This window comes from Taurulus bubalis (assembly GCF_910589615.1).
Source record: "Taurulus bubalis genome assembly, chromosome: 16".
In the NCBI taxonomy this organism is placed as follows: Eukaryota; Metazoa; Chordata; class Actinopteri; order Perciformes; family Cottidae; genus Taurulus; species Taurulus bubalis.
Window position 1 is genome coordinate 14722996 of NC_136604.1, and position 14086 is coordinate 14737081.

Sequence of the window (14086 nt, forward strand, 5' to 3'; positions counted from 1 at the left end):
CCATGGTTCAATTGTTCTAGGTTTCCCTGCTAACCATATGTCAGGGTTACTAATGTCCATGCCCTCTCATATCAATCAGATAGTGCTGAATATTTTTTATGGGGGAGAGTGAGACCAAATAATACTGCAGTTACACAAAGGCATATGCACAAAAAAAGGAAACATTGTACGAAAACGTTTTGTTAATTTCACGACAGAAGTAGAAAAGTCATTCAGCATGGTAAAAAAAAGAAGAAATGACAGATTTACAAAACAGGTATTTTAGCTTCATGTAAGGTTGTTTTTTTCCAGCAATGCTTTGAATTACTGTAAACAAAGAAAAGCAATTTCAAATAAAAAAAATGAGATTCAAATAAGGATCATAATTTGTATGCGGGCCCTTTATCATAAACAAAATAGACCGAAAGGAATTCAATCCCATTTTTCAGCTTTCCACTAATAATGTGCTTTGCTGTAACCCTCCACGAGACCGAGGCGTTTCGTGTTGAACTGCTTCACGCTGGCATCTGCACATTTGTAATATATTTGTAATATGATGACACAAATAAGTCCCGTTACGATTCTGCTTCATCTGCTCTGTCCTCTCTCACCGCATTTGACTGACTGAACATATCAGGGAATAATTTTTCAAACGATTTCTCATTTAGCGTGTTGTCTTCTTCCAGAATCTCCAGAAGGGCCAGTGTGACGTTTTTATTATTATGGATGTGCCCACGCAGATGAGAGGAGGTGAAAAGGCCATCCGAGACTTTTCTTCACGTCGAATGAAGAGGAGGGGAGAGAAAAACAAGTAGCTTTAATTCAATATTTGACTTAATCTGCAACCATTTTCTTTTCGGTTATTGAATATTAAATGTGGCCACTGGTTCTTATGTGTTTTTGGATGCTTACATATTATACAAATATATAGATAGTACCAATTATTATCAATGGTTGATTAAACAATTCAAATTGAATTCTCTCTAATGTTGCCAGCTGTTTAAAAAAATGTGTTCTCTTTTTTTGTTATCACCTTGACAATTATATACAGTCTTGAAATATATAACACAAATTAAATGTAATAATTGGAAAACTAGAAAAGTATTTTGACATTTTTATTTGGGAAACTGTCTTGTAATTCATTTTGTGATCATGTGAAATGTTTCTGTTGTGTCTAAATTAAAACTACAAGGTTTGCTGCAATTATATTTCAATTATGTTTTATTTATTTCTTCGAACTGGAGCAGCGAGGAATGTATGACATCGAAAAAAAAGTAAATTGATGATGTCTTTCTTTTTTTTCTTCAAGAAAAGAAAATGCTAATGTATGTCCTTCTTTCCACCCTTATTGCATGACTGATTGATTTTACATTCGCTGAGAAAATAAAACACCTCCTTGAAGAAGAAGAAGAAACGGAAGCGTAGCCTAATAGCAACATGGTGTGCTGCTGCTGGGGAGCTTCTGACGACATGTAGCTGCTGAAGGGCCGAGGCGCTAATTTCCCACCAACCTTGTCCCCACACAAAGATCTTCGAGGTGTCAAATAATACTAAAGGACTCTTTTATCTTAACACCAAACTAAATAAATAACATTAAAAAGTCCAATAGAACAACACAAGCAAGGGGAGGCGGCGTGTGAGCTCATGTCCCTTGTTTTTGAAAACGTATTTCCCTCATAATCCAAACTGGTTCTTGAAGGATCCTTTCACAAGTGCAAAACACAATTCTTCAACTGCGGATAAATAAAAGACGCACAAATTCACATTCAAATGAATAACATATGTTCATAATACCCTGTTTGAGTTTCGATTTTAAAACAAGTAAAAAAAGAAGACGATTAAATAGGCCTATGCTTATACTGTAAGCGTATACCCCCTCCCTCCCACTCTAGACGTCCTACAGCCCAGATAAAGGTCTTTGTGAGACAATGACACGAGCAAATAGAGAAAAATTCAAGCAAGTCGTGATTATTTATCCTACGCTACTTCACACATCAAACTATAGAGAACATAAACAAAAGCTGAGAGAAGGTGGAAGCCGCGAGGAGGCGCAGAAACAAAGCAGTAATGTGTCTGGAGGTGGATAAGACAATGGGCGGAGTGATCTGGGCAGCGCCACAGCTACAGATGCGTCAGTTTGGGCGCTTCCTGGATTCTTCCCTGAGAGTAGTGCGCCGTTAGGTCTGTGTATGTCGGTGTCGGATCACACACTCCGTGATGCTGACTGTTGCCCATTGTGATTGCTCCATTGTAGTCCATATTTGTGGACGGCGGGTGCGGGAGGTGGGTTAGACCGAAAACGGAGCTCCCAGAATTGGGCATTGAGTCGATGTAACCTCCGCCGACGTACACGGGGCTGCCCTGCATGTGAGTCCCGTAGTTGCCATTGCCTTGGAGAGGATGCGCGTCATACTCGGGCGTGGCCGAGTCGGTCCCGGGATACCTCTTCTGGGAGGGCGGGCAGTTGTTGAGGGAGCTGTTCAAAGGAGGGGGGTATGACGTGGCCATGGCGTATGCATTTTGATGAGGTTTATTGTAAGACGTCGGCGACTGGGATTCATAAGGTACATTGTTTACTAGAGAATGCATAGAGTTGAGGTATCCTCCACCACCACCGGAGACCGGGCCCCCGGGACTCCGAGGGGACTGCCCGCCAGGAGAAGGCATCATCCCGACACCTTTCTGATCCTTCTTGTATTTCATTCTCCGGTTCTGGAACCAGATTTTGATCTGTCTCTCCGTGAGGTTGAGCAGGTTGGCCATCTCCACCCTCCGGGGTCTGCAGAGGTACCGGTTAAAGTGGAACTCCTTCTCCAGCTCCACTAGCTGGGCGCTGGTGTAAGCTGTCCGGGCCCTCTTCGAAGCTGCTGACCCTGGAGGGCTCTTGTCTCCGGGGCAACTCTCCACTGTCAGGGAGGAGGAGAGGAGGGTGTCAATCAGTAATCCATTACAGAGGGAGAGATGGGGTGTGTGTGTGTGTGTGTGTGTGTGTGTGTGTGTGTGTGTGTGTGTGTGTGTGTGTGTGTGTGTGTGTGTGTGTGTGTGTGTGTGAGAGAGAGAGAGAGAGAGAGAGAGAGAGAGAGAGAGACAGACAGACAGACAGACAGACAGACAGGAGAGTGAGAGTAAACTCGTCTGACAACACGCACACAGCTGATAACAGAACTTTCAACCATCAAGAGGGGGTGGTTTACTAGATAAATATGCCCTGCTCCAAGACTTAAATAGGGGTGTTATCATCGATTTGTTTTCCTTCTTCTTCTCCCCTGCGCGTGAGCATTTGCGCACATTTTTATAAACCCACTGCCTACTGGAAAGCACAAGGGTTATCGTGAGGGCTCCATAAGACAATTAGCAATCAGTGTATGGCTCTGGGTCTGTGTACACGCTACACTAACTACAAAGAAACAAATGTAACTGAAGAACAGTGGGTCAATATTTGAAATGGAATCAGGTAACCTTCTAAAACGTTTGACCCTTCTCTTCCCCCGTAGTCAGAGAGGAGCACAAACGTAATGCAAACACAAGCATTATGTATTCCTCGGGGTGTAAAAACCACTGCCCTCACGGATAAGCCTCCTCTTCTAAGAAGCTGCAGCTTGGCTGCAGAATAGCAAGGTGTTGGCCTATTTGCTGCTGTGGAACGCGGCCAACACTTAATAAATTTCACTTGTGTCTAAACGTGCAGCAAGAGGAATGCAGCGTGACATAACCGTACCTATTAGGTTATGGGGATACAAGGGAACACAGGGAATACTCTTTTATGTCAATTATGATAACAATTATTATTGTATGATGCTTTACTTTATATTTTTAAATAATATAACTAAAACTGATTCTGGAAATGTGTGTAAAGGGCATGATTAATGTAATCTATCTGGCGTGCGTGCGTAAAAGGTTTTTCATCCAAATTAGCACCTCAATAATGAAAACCCCTCCTCATGCTGCTGTCCATTTGCAGAAAATACATACAACTTAATTTGGAAATTACCCATATATTTAAAAAAATGAATGCAATTAAGGTAAGATTAACTGATATGTTTATTTTTGGGGTGTGTATTCTCTTACATGCATATCCTCCCCCTGACCCAGCAGTTTTCCTCATTTAAATAGCAGAATATGGCCTGTGTACGTGCGTACACGTGCGTAACGTGCGTGTGTACGTTTCATAAATCCTCGCACTTTTACCAGTTGATGAAATATTATGAGAACATCTTCCCAACATAAATAACAATGACGGGTGCGATACTATTGAGCATTGAGTTAGCTCTTTGTAGACAACTAGCTCCAACACAAATTCCCCACTGTGGTCCACCAAGGTTTCCTCCAATTAAACAGCAGGGCCTGACCTTCATACGTGCGTAAATCGTGCGTAAAGTGGTTTCCATACATGTTAACACGTCAACATGCTGTTAAAACTAATGGAAACATTCATATACATATATATATATATATATATATATATATATATATATATATATATATATATATATATATATATATATATATATATATATATAATTAACTTAAATAAACGACACTATATTCCTGAACATCTTTAGGATATACTGTAAGAAACGCACCTATTTAAATTACAACCAAGAAGGTCTAGGAAGATAAGCATCTCTTAATCTTTCAGTTAGATTTATATAAATAAAGATCCCAAACTCCCCAACATGACCTAAGTTTTCCTGTCATCACAACAGCAGGGTCTGGCTTGCGTACATGGAAAAAAAAATGCCTAAATGGTTAGCACATAAATCAAAATTAGGCAACGGAATTACAATTTTGCTGCTGAATACTATTTGTATCGAAATAGTGCCTACTGTATTTACAAAATAACCAGGTCATGGGTAGATAAGTATATCTTAATTTTTAGTTTGCCTCTATGTAAATAAACACCCCACACACGACCTCCCACTCTGACCCACTAAGTTTCCCTCTCATCATAACAGCAGGACAAACTGAAACAACTGTTGTGCGGGTTTGTTTGTTGTCTCCCCAGGAACATTATGTGATCAGTGGATGATGTTTACAGTAAGGACAGGTCAGCTGCAGGGCACATGGATCCCAAATGGTGGACTCTACTTTCAATGAAGAGGCACACCATTATGTCTAGTCAATAACCCTATAGTGTATTTATATATCACGTTTGGGGAATACTTGTATATAAATTCCAAGAAGATGTAACTTAGTTATTACAGGATACAACATATTAAACCCTGGCTGTGTCAAAGAGGTGGTGATTAAATAGTCATTTTTGGCTGCAGTTCCTGAATAACTTGAGGGTCCCCCCGAGGGAACACAATATATACATATATATATATATATATATATATATATATATATAATTCAATATAATAACACAAACAACTGATTTAAATGATGGAGTAAAATGAGCACATCTCTAACACTAACACAGAAAACACTGATCATTTCACCTCTTGCAAAAATAAATTGTCCAGTTGCTGGTTGCCCCCTCTCTCTTCTCCCCTTACCTTACCACCACCCTCCCTCCTGCCTGTCCTCCCACAACAAAACGTATGCAACTTTCTGGTCAGATGCTATGGAGTTATGTGTGTGTTAGCAGCAGAAGTGTTTAGGATGAAAGTACCTGAACTGGAGCTACTGTTGGGTTTCTGCTTGGTGTTCTGGCGGGATTCCTTCATCCAGGGGAAGATGTGTTTGCGAGTCGTAGAGGTCGGGGAGCCGTTCTTGACACTGGGCTGGTTGGAACCGTTGCTTGTGTTTTGGCTGATAGCACCGGGGGACTGTGAGGGAGGGGGTGGGCCTGACACGGGCACCTGTGGTTGATTGCTTTCGGGATGAACCTTGGACTGCGCCGCCTGAATGGCTGTGGTCCTGTCGCAGCTCTCCGCCATCTCCCCCGGCTTCTGCAGAGCCACGGAGCCGTCAGGAGACTGCAGGGAGCAGGCAGGTCGATGGTACTCACTTTCCACATGAGAGGCCCGGGGATATTGGACCTGATTGGCATCATAACTGAAGCCATTTGCGCTTTGATATGGGTAGCCACTGTAAATTGCGGAGCTGTCGTAGTAGGTTGCCTTTTGCATCTCGCCGTTTCCCAATATTTATTTCAGAAACTGACAGGGTCTTGACACCCTTGTAGAATAACATTGGCACCCCGTGGTCACGTGACGCCTCTCCGCCAATGGCCTCCTCGGGTGAACCTAGGGTTACAAGACGCACTGTGAGGAGAAGAAATGGTGGCGATCCATCTTACTTTTCAATACAGACCTGACACTGGAGACTATGGAAGCAAGATAGGGCCAACAGTCCTGTAGACTATTACCGTTTACCTTATGGCTTACACAAAGGCAGCACTAACCTTGCATTACCATCTGTGCCAAACCACATCAAAACAAACCTTTTCAAAAAGCATTTCAGATTGCCAAATCAATGTTAGGACCTAAATAGAAATTGCGTGCCATTTTAAACGTCTGAACGTATTAACAATAAAACTGAATATAGAGTTACAGAACACCTTTTAGAGAAAATGCTGTAGGTAAAAAAAGTGTGCTATAGGGACATTTTATTAGCGGGTAACCACATAGGGAAATAATATATATGATATGTTGCTATTTTACCAACAGGGCTGTCAACGCTGCATATCATTTGTTATATAGCAAGTGAATGCATTCATTTGACCCACACACTTTTAACCCTTTTTTTTCACTCGGATTTCACAAAATATTCTTCCTTCAGAAAACAGGATAGATCTCAATGCGCTGTGCTTCCTCGGCCACCTGACGCAAAACATAAACAACCGCATTCTCGTTCTTCTTCTTTGCATGCTGCAAGATAAATGGAAGAGCCACGAGGAAACCTGAAAAACCGGCCGAGCATCCGTGCATCTCCATGACCACGTTGTGAACTTTTCCTTGCAGGCCCATAATAATGGCTGCTGTCGGTGCTGTCTACACGGCGGCCCGTCGCGGTGATATATGGGGGTCAGCGGGCCGGGACGGCCTGCTCAGAATGAGTGGCCCGGTGAGCAGCTAAGCCCGGTAGTCAGGCGGACAGGAACCCGGCATGGCACAGCTAGAGCTGCTAAACTACCATAATTCACGCAGGTAACCATGGGGATCCGCCTCTAAAAGATTATTTGGGAAACTATAAACCATAATTGACACAGATACACGGGTCATCATGGGGAAATCTTTTATGTTGTCACATTACAAATGAAATAGCGACATATTTAATGTGCACTTCCGGTGCTTAAATCAATGCCATTTTAAATAGGGAAGTGTAATGCATAATAATAATTATAATAATAACGATTCAAAAGTAATAATGATCGTATTGACAATAATAACAATGTGCTGCATTACCTTTAAATAAAAGTGAATAATGTTCAATAGGCCCACAAATATAAAATTAAACCCGCCCTATTTATGTACTATTTGGTTGTGCAATTATGCAGTTCCTTTGTCTGCACTCTAGATTTAACTATTACAGTCGATCCAATGAAGAAAGCATATCATGTGGACACTATATTAAATAAATAATAACTAAAATAAATCCAAAGAAACTGATTGCAACTCTAACTTCTATTTTGCACTGCTGAAACTAATAGGCTGGTATTATGTGTCTGATTAAAAATGTGATCCCAACATTAACGATGTTAATACTGCAGGCTGTAATAAAAACTTCTTGTTACCAAAATCCATAGGTATAAATCCGGAGCAAACATATAACTAGAATGCATTTTCATAAAAGTAACGCAAAGAAGTGAAAGGGAAATGTCGGCAAACTCTGAGTTAGTGCAACCGTGCAAAGCAAATTATTATAAATATGAACCCTGCGCGTGTCTTCAATGCAGTTAAACCGCGGAGTGGAAGAAGGTGTCTCCGCTGTATCTGCACACACGATGAACTGGGAAAGATACCAGGGAGCTTTGTGCTCTCTATCTCCCGGCGAGCCATTGCGATAGTCATAAAAGAGAGAAAGAGAGACAAATGACAGACTTTCTGCGCAGCCCTCTGCTCCGCGTTAGAGAAATCTTGCTGCCTGACTGTGTGTGTGTGTGAACTCTTCCTGAACCGAGATCTAAGTCATACGGTGATAAATCACCGCGCGACACACAAACTCCGCCATTTACAACCGAGGGAGCCTATTTCTGGCCCTGCTTACCTTCTCCTCTGACGACGAATGCAGAGCACCGAGCGATATGTTCTCATTCAGCGACGAAATCGATCAAAGCAGTAATCCAGAGAAAAGTTTAAAGGCAGGGGCTGTCTGGGTGAAGCAGCAGCAGCAGAGTGCGCCCTGCCATGCACCAGGCATTAGCAGCCACAACACAGGAAAAAAAGGGAAGAGCCGAGAGAACCCCCTTTCCTTTTCCCCTTTTCCTCCCCCCCCCCCCCCTACTCGACGTGGATGGGTACACCAAGATTACGAAAGCAGGCGTGAGCAGTCGGGTCAGCGAGATAAGAGTTATCTGGCCTCAAGATTGAATGTATCGTCATGCTTTAGAGCAACGGCCAGGGCTTCATAGCAATATTAAACTCAGCCAAGGCTATATGCTAGACGATGTGATCCTTCACCAGTACCATGCAGACACCAGTGAACTGCCCCGAACCAGAGCGTCACCATAGACAAAAAAAAATTATGCAAATAAGTAGCGCCTTGGAAAGCCAGTTCAAATCAAGTCTCTCCTCCTCCCCCAACCAAATGAGGTAGTGTATAGAAGAAGAAGAAACATATCGTTTCAATTATAATGGGAGTCCATTCCTAAAGTGTTTAAAAATGTTGTTTGTGTTATTATTTACTTCACGTCTTGTGGTGGAATTATTAGCCAAGTGAAGGAGATGTTCGAGAGAGGGGAGAATACAAAGGAATAATCAGCCGCTGACCATGCTGCATTTCCATTTCCACGGGACATAAAGGGCTTCTATCCGCGGATTGATCATTAACCCGCCTTTTTGCATATAGTCTTCAATCTTTTTTAGTCGTATTGAGACTCGCAATTTGTTTTCATTCCATCGCCAGTATTCCACTGCCTGCCTGCATGGCTTCTTGTATGAAGAACACACCACAGTATTATTTTAAGATTAGAAAGGACAACAACTTCAGATCAAAGCCGTGTTCGAAGTATGTCAAGGAGGGAGAACCCCACCGGGAGCCGGGTGTGAAAAATGGGAAGAAGGTTCATCACCAAAAGGCAGAGCGGAGGACATGCAGCGAGGAAGAGAGCCGGCAGCAGAGGGAATCCCTCTGCATGGCAATGCTCCTCTTTTGCAGCCATAAAGAATGGAAGAAAGTAGATTTATGTCCTCTCAGATGGATCGGGCGGTAAACACGTACACAGAGCTGCAGCTTCTTTTCTGGCTCCAGGCTCTGAGACTAAATTCAGTGGCAAGTAGAATTAGGTATAGAACACACGGACGGCGTGGGAGACTGAGTGGGAGAAAAATTTACGCGTGAGGATTTTCCTTTTTTTTTTTTTTTAGCCAACTCGGCCTTTTCTTTTGGAAACCATGAGTAGTCACATTGTATAATTATTTACTTCTTTGTATTTTGATAAAACGCTGATTCGCCTCTCTCTTTATTTTAGCCCCCGAGCTGAGGGTGAAATGTCAGGAGGTGGTGGTCGTATAGTGCCGTGCACACAATATGGCGTAAAACAATATGGGAAGGAAAAAAGACCTGAAATGTTGATGAAAGAAAATCCATTTTTAAAACTTGAGTGCAGTAAACTATAGCAGCTACAAGCAGATGGCTTTCACTGAAAGTAGTTTTTGAAAGGAGTAAGGCACCGCTCCAAGAGCTGCGATTCCCCTCGTCACTTTTATAGTGACAAATTACACCACAAAGACAAGTGGAAGAGAAGGAATTATTGCTCTCGGGCTGGTCATATTGCTGCTACAAGGAAATGTACAAGCCATAGGCTGCTTCTCTATCCTGCGAGTGCGTTGGTGGGCGTGTGTGGTACTTATTAGAAATTGAATAAGGATATCACCATCAAGCATTCATAACACAAATCAATAAAGATATATGGACTTACCGAAGACAGTTGAAGGTGTCTCGGAGACCGTGCAGCGGCCTGGATTTACTTGACTGGATTTCTGTAAAGAGAAATAAACATTTTTCAATTTCTCAGAAGATAATATAACCGTTTAACGTGTTCTGGAAAATATACAATTGCGAGTTTTTTAATTGTTTATGGTAGGACAATTTTATTATGAATAAGTCTATTGTTATTTTACGTAATTGAGAAGGCCTTATTTTTTTTTGAAGGCGCAGAATGAAACATCTCGAAAACAGGCTAACCCTAATTTAGTTAAATGTGATGCAAACATTTTCAAGATAATTATTCGGTTTGGATTTTAGATTTAGCAGCAGGCTCCCAGTCTTTGTGTTAAGATATAACCTTACAGCTTACTGGGACCATTCATATCTTCATTATTTTTTTTGCATTTTGTATATATATATATATATATATATATATATATATATATATATATATATATATAGATATAGATATGTATATATATGTATATATATATGTATATATGTATATATCTGGAGGAAACACAATAACATAAAAAAACAATAGACGAAATACATAAATAAAAGCCAGAATGCAAAGACAAAAATAGCATTTACAACCAAATATTGCTCCCTATCAGCGTAATATCACTAATAACGTAAAATGGGCCAATGCAAATAACGTGTTTGCATAGTTTCCCTGCTGACCGGTAAGCATTTTCTCCACAAACGGATCGAATAGTCATTAGCTCTCGCGCAGCATCTTCCCCGAGTCCCCTCGCCCATAAATCACGAAGCAGCGCCGTGACCTCAGCGCGGCCGCGCGGTCCTGGATGGCACTCCGTCTTCCATTATATGCTCGTTTCCCCTGGCGGAGCGACACAACCTCACCGCTTTCCTCTACTTTTTTTTGTGCAAATCTTCCTGATGTATCATTTACACAAAACACCCACGTAAAGGCGAGATGTTGTGTTTTATAGGACTGGTTGCTGCACCTTGCAGCAGCCGCACGCTCTGCTTGAGGTTTTTTTTCCTTTCCGTTCATGGAAGCCGATATTAAATGGCCGCTTTATTTACAAACTGACTTACAGGCCCATTTATCCAAATGACTGCTTTTACCATCAGAAAGATGAGTACAACGGAAATAATTCATTCTGTCTTACTCAAATTTGCATGGAAACTAATAATGGCTTTAATATAACTATGAAGCAGGAAGCACAACATGGAACAATGCCTATATCCTAATGGCCCACACTCATCCTTACATCGTCACCTATATATATATATATATATATATATATATATATATATATATATATATATATATATATATATATATATATATATATATATATATATATATATATACATACTATATGCAAAATATGAAGGTCTGTTTATGTTTCGATTAGCTATGATGAATCGGAGATATTAACACATAGCTTCTTGCTACCTGTCTATATTTCCTCGCCCTGCACAGAAACCCCGGATCCCTATTTCACTGACCTCTGCCTCGCGCGGCAATAACTCACGACAGTAATGAACAATCGGCGGAAATACCTCAAAATAAAATCCATCCTCCCGAAGATCGGTCTCTGACTCTGTCCGCGTGGAAAAACATATCCGTCCGTGACAGCAGTAGAATACATCCACAAACCGGGGATCTTCTCTCTTTCAGTTTGTCTCTCTTTTCTTTTTTTCAGCTCGGAAAACCAATTATAAATCCCGGACTCCCCTTACGGAAAGTGGGGGTAACCCGCATATAATCAGCATCATATGGCCAGACCGGGGCTCCGGTGTTTCTTCCCCGTGCCATAACATCGCGCAGTATTATGCGCCCCACTCACGTGACGCAACGTCAACTTAAATCCCTTTTATTTGAGCCCGTGAATCATTAATGGAGGCAGTCATTGCCCCTGAGGAGAAACGGATCAGTTCGGAGGGAGAGAGAAAAAAAGAGGGCTATGTGACACTGCAATGTATCTGGCAGAGGAGCAAGTCTCTCGCAGAGAAGCAGCTTTTCCACGTGTCGCCCATTCAGAGGGAAAGAGCGTTCTGTCAGCTTTAAAGTGCCATATATTTGGTGCCTGTTAGCGGCTGAAAGAGCGGGTGCTGCCTGCATTATGCACAGTTTGAAGTGCAGCCAGCTCATGCTCTGAGCCATGCTGGACACCAGAATGTTTTGCACTGCCGCGTGACAATTCGCACTATGCGAGAGGATGAGGGCTTTCCCTGCAACATAGCATTTTATGAGTGGCGTGATGACCACTCCAGCATACGTTATGCTCGTTTCTCTTTACAACACAACCAGGGCTGCAGAGATTTACTCAATATCGCCCCCACAGTATTGCAGTTTGGTTGTAGTACCACTTAATCAGCATTTGGTTCTCCATCAACAATGGCCAAACGGAAAAATGTCACACATTTACCTGTCCTACATGAGGAGGGTGTCCTGGTGGTCGGGAGGGGTGTGTGTCAGTCAGCAGTGAGCGGAAAGTGGAGGTGAGGTAGCCTAAGAGAGGCTGCTCGACCCCGCTGATCAGTACATGGACCCCCGTTTGACCTAAATGCACTTACCCGTTTCCTTTCACCATCTGAGTGATGTTTGAAATTACAGATTTTTGCAAATGATGAGTTTAATTGCTTTGTAAGGGGGAGGGTGGGGGTGCAAAAGTGCCGACGACGAAATAATCCTGGTGTTTGCCAAAACCACAGTATAAACTAAGTCCTATCTTTATAGCGTGAAATAGTAAATAGATAAACTCCACGAATGTCCAAAAGTCCTATCCCGGAAGAGACTCTCTTTTCTCGGCACCGTTTGGCGCTTTGCTTTCCGTCGACACCGAGCAGCGGGCGTGGAAAAATCCCACCACAACGATTAATCATTCGGGGCGGACACAGACAGCATCCCACTCCTACACCAGCCTTTGTCTTCTCAAACTACAACTTGAGCGGTAAACTTTTAAAGGCAAGAACGGAAGCAGACCAGCTCTTCTTAATTTACCTGCAACGCTTGAAAAACTAAAGAAAAGAGGAGGATTAACAATGACCTGGGTTAGAAAATAAGTTTTACGCACAGGTTTTAGACGCTTGTTTCTTTTTTTTTTGTGACACATTTTATCTGTAGTGTGTGTGTGTGCAATCTTGTTCTCTTTCTGTTCTTGCAAATACAGATGTGGAGCTGTCACCATGGGAGTATAAGGCTGGACATGACCGTGCATCTGGAAGATAATCTCACTTTGGCTTTCGCCACAGCACCTGAACTTTATCCCTGACCCGGGCAGAGGCATAGAGAGTCCAGAGGGAAGTTATTGTGGGTTCCAAAACAAGGAGAAGATGGAAACAATTAAAGGCCCTCGGCTGGTAGCCTATAATTTGATTATTTTTTGTTGCACTTTTACCAGACTCAAAAGTAGTAGATGATTAATTATGTCTTAAATCTCAACTGTTTTCGCATAAAAACAAATGTTTCAGAGCTATTTACACAAATCAGGGCTCCTTATCACTGTCAGCACAGAGGAGTTAGAGGGGCAGAGCTCTGGAGGTTGGCCAGACGGCGGTCCATATCTCCCCACAATGTTGACACTCAGAGCTCTTAACAGCCAGGCTTGGGTTACCTACACTCAGGCGGAGATAACTCTTTCTGCGAGGTTTACATCGGCCAACATTAAGGCTAATGCGAGACTCAACGCCTTAGGCAGACTTGGAGACATCTCTCACGCACGGATGCAGACAAACAAGGACAACATAATTGTTTGCATTAAGGTGGTTGTAATTAAATTTTTTTTTTTATGTTGAACTTATTGGCTTTTCATGATTGAAAATGTCCCTCGATCATAGTATAAATACATATAGTCTCACAGCAGTTTGTGAAATAGTCACACATTTAAATATATTGGTCGACTTTTGTAAATATAGCTGTCCGTTACATTTTGGAGGTATTTGCAAAATACGTATCCTTGTTATCATTATTAATAATAATAATAATTATTATTAATAATAATAATAATAACACTATTATTCACGTTTTTGTTATTATTCACATTGTCACATACCCTATGGAACTTGTTAATGTTTAATCTGTGTCTAAATTGCC

The 14086-nt window shown here is 41.8% G+C and overlaps 1 protein-coding gene across 1 annotated transcript; it reads right to left on the reverse strand.

Annotated features, from left to right (window-relative positions):
- Positions 1 to 2100: 2100 nt before the first annotated feature.
- On the reverse strand, positions 2101 to 10038 carry hoxa3a (homeobox A3a; the record flags this gene model as incomplete). Its single annotated transcript, XM_079231721.1, has 3 exons — positions 10007 to 10038; positions 5594 to 6170; positions 2101 to 2885 (listed from the first exon to the last, which is right to left on the reverse strand). The coding sequence occupies exons 2-3, from the start codon at positions 6051 to 6053 to the stop codon at positions 2101 to 2103; spliced, it is 1245 nt and encodes a 414-aa protein (XP_079087847.1). The 5' UTR covers positions 6054 to 6170; positions 10007 to 10038.
- Positions 10039 to 14086: the final 4048 nt, after the last annotated feature.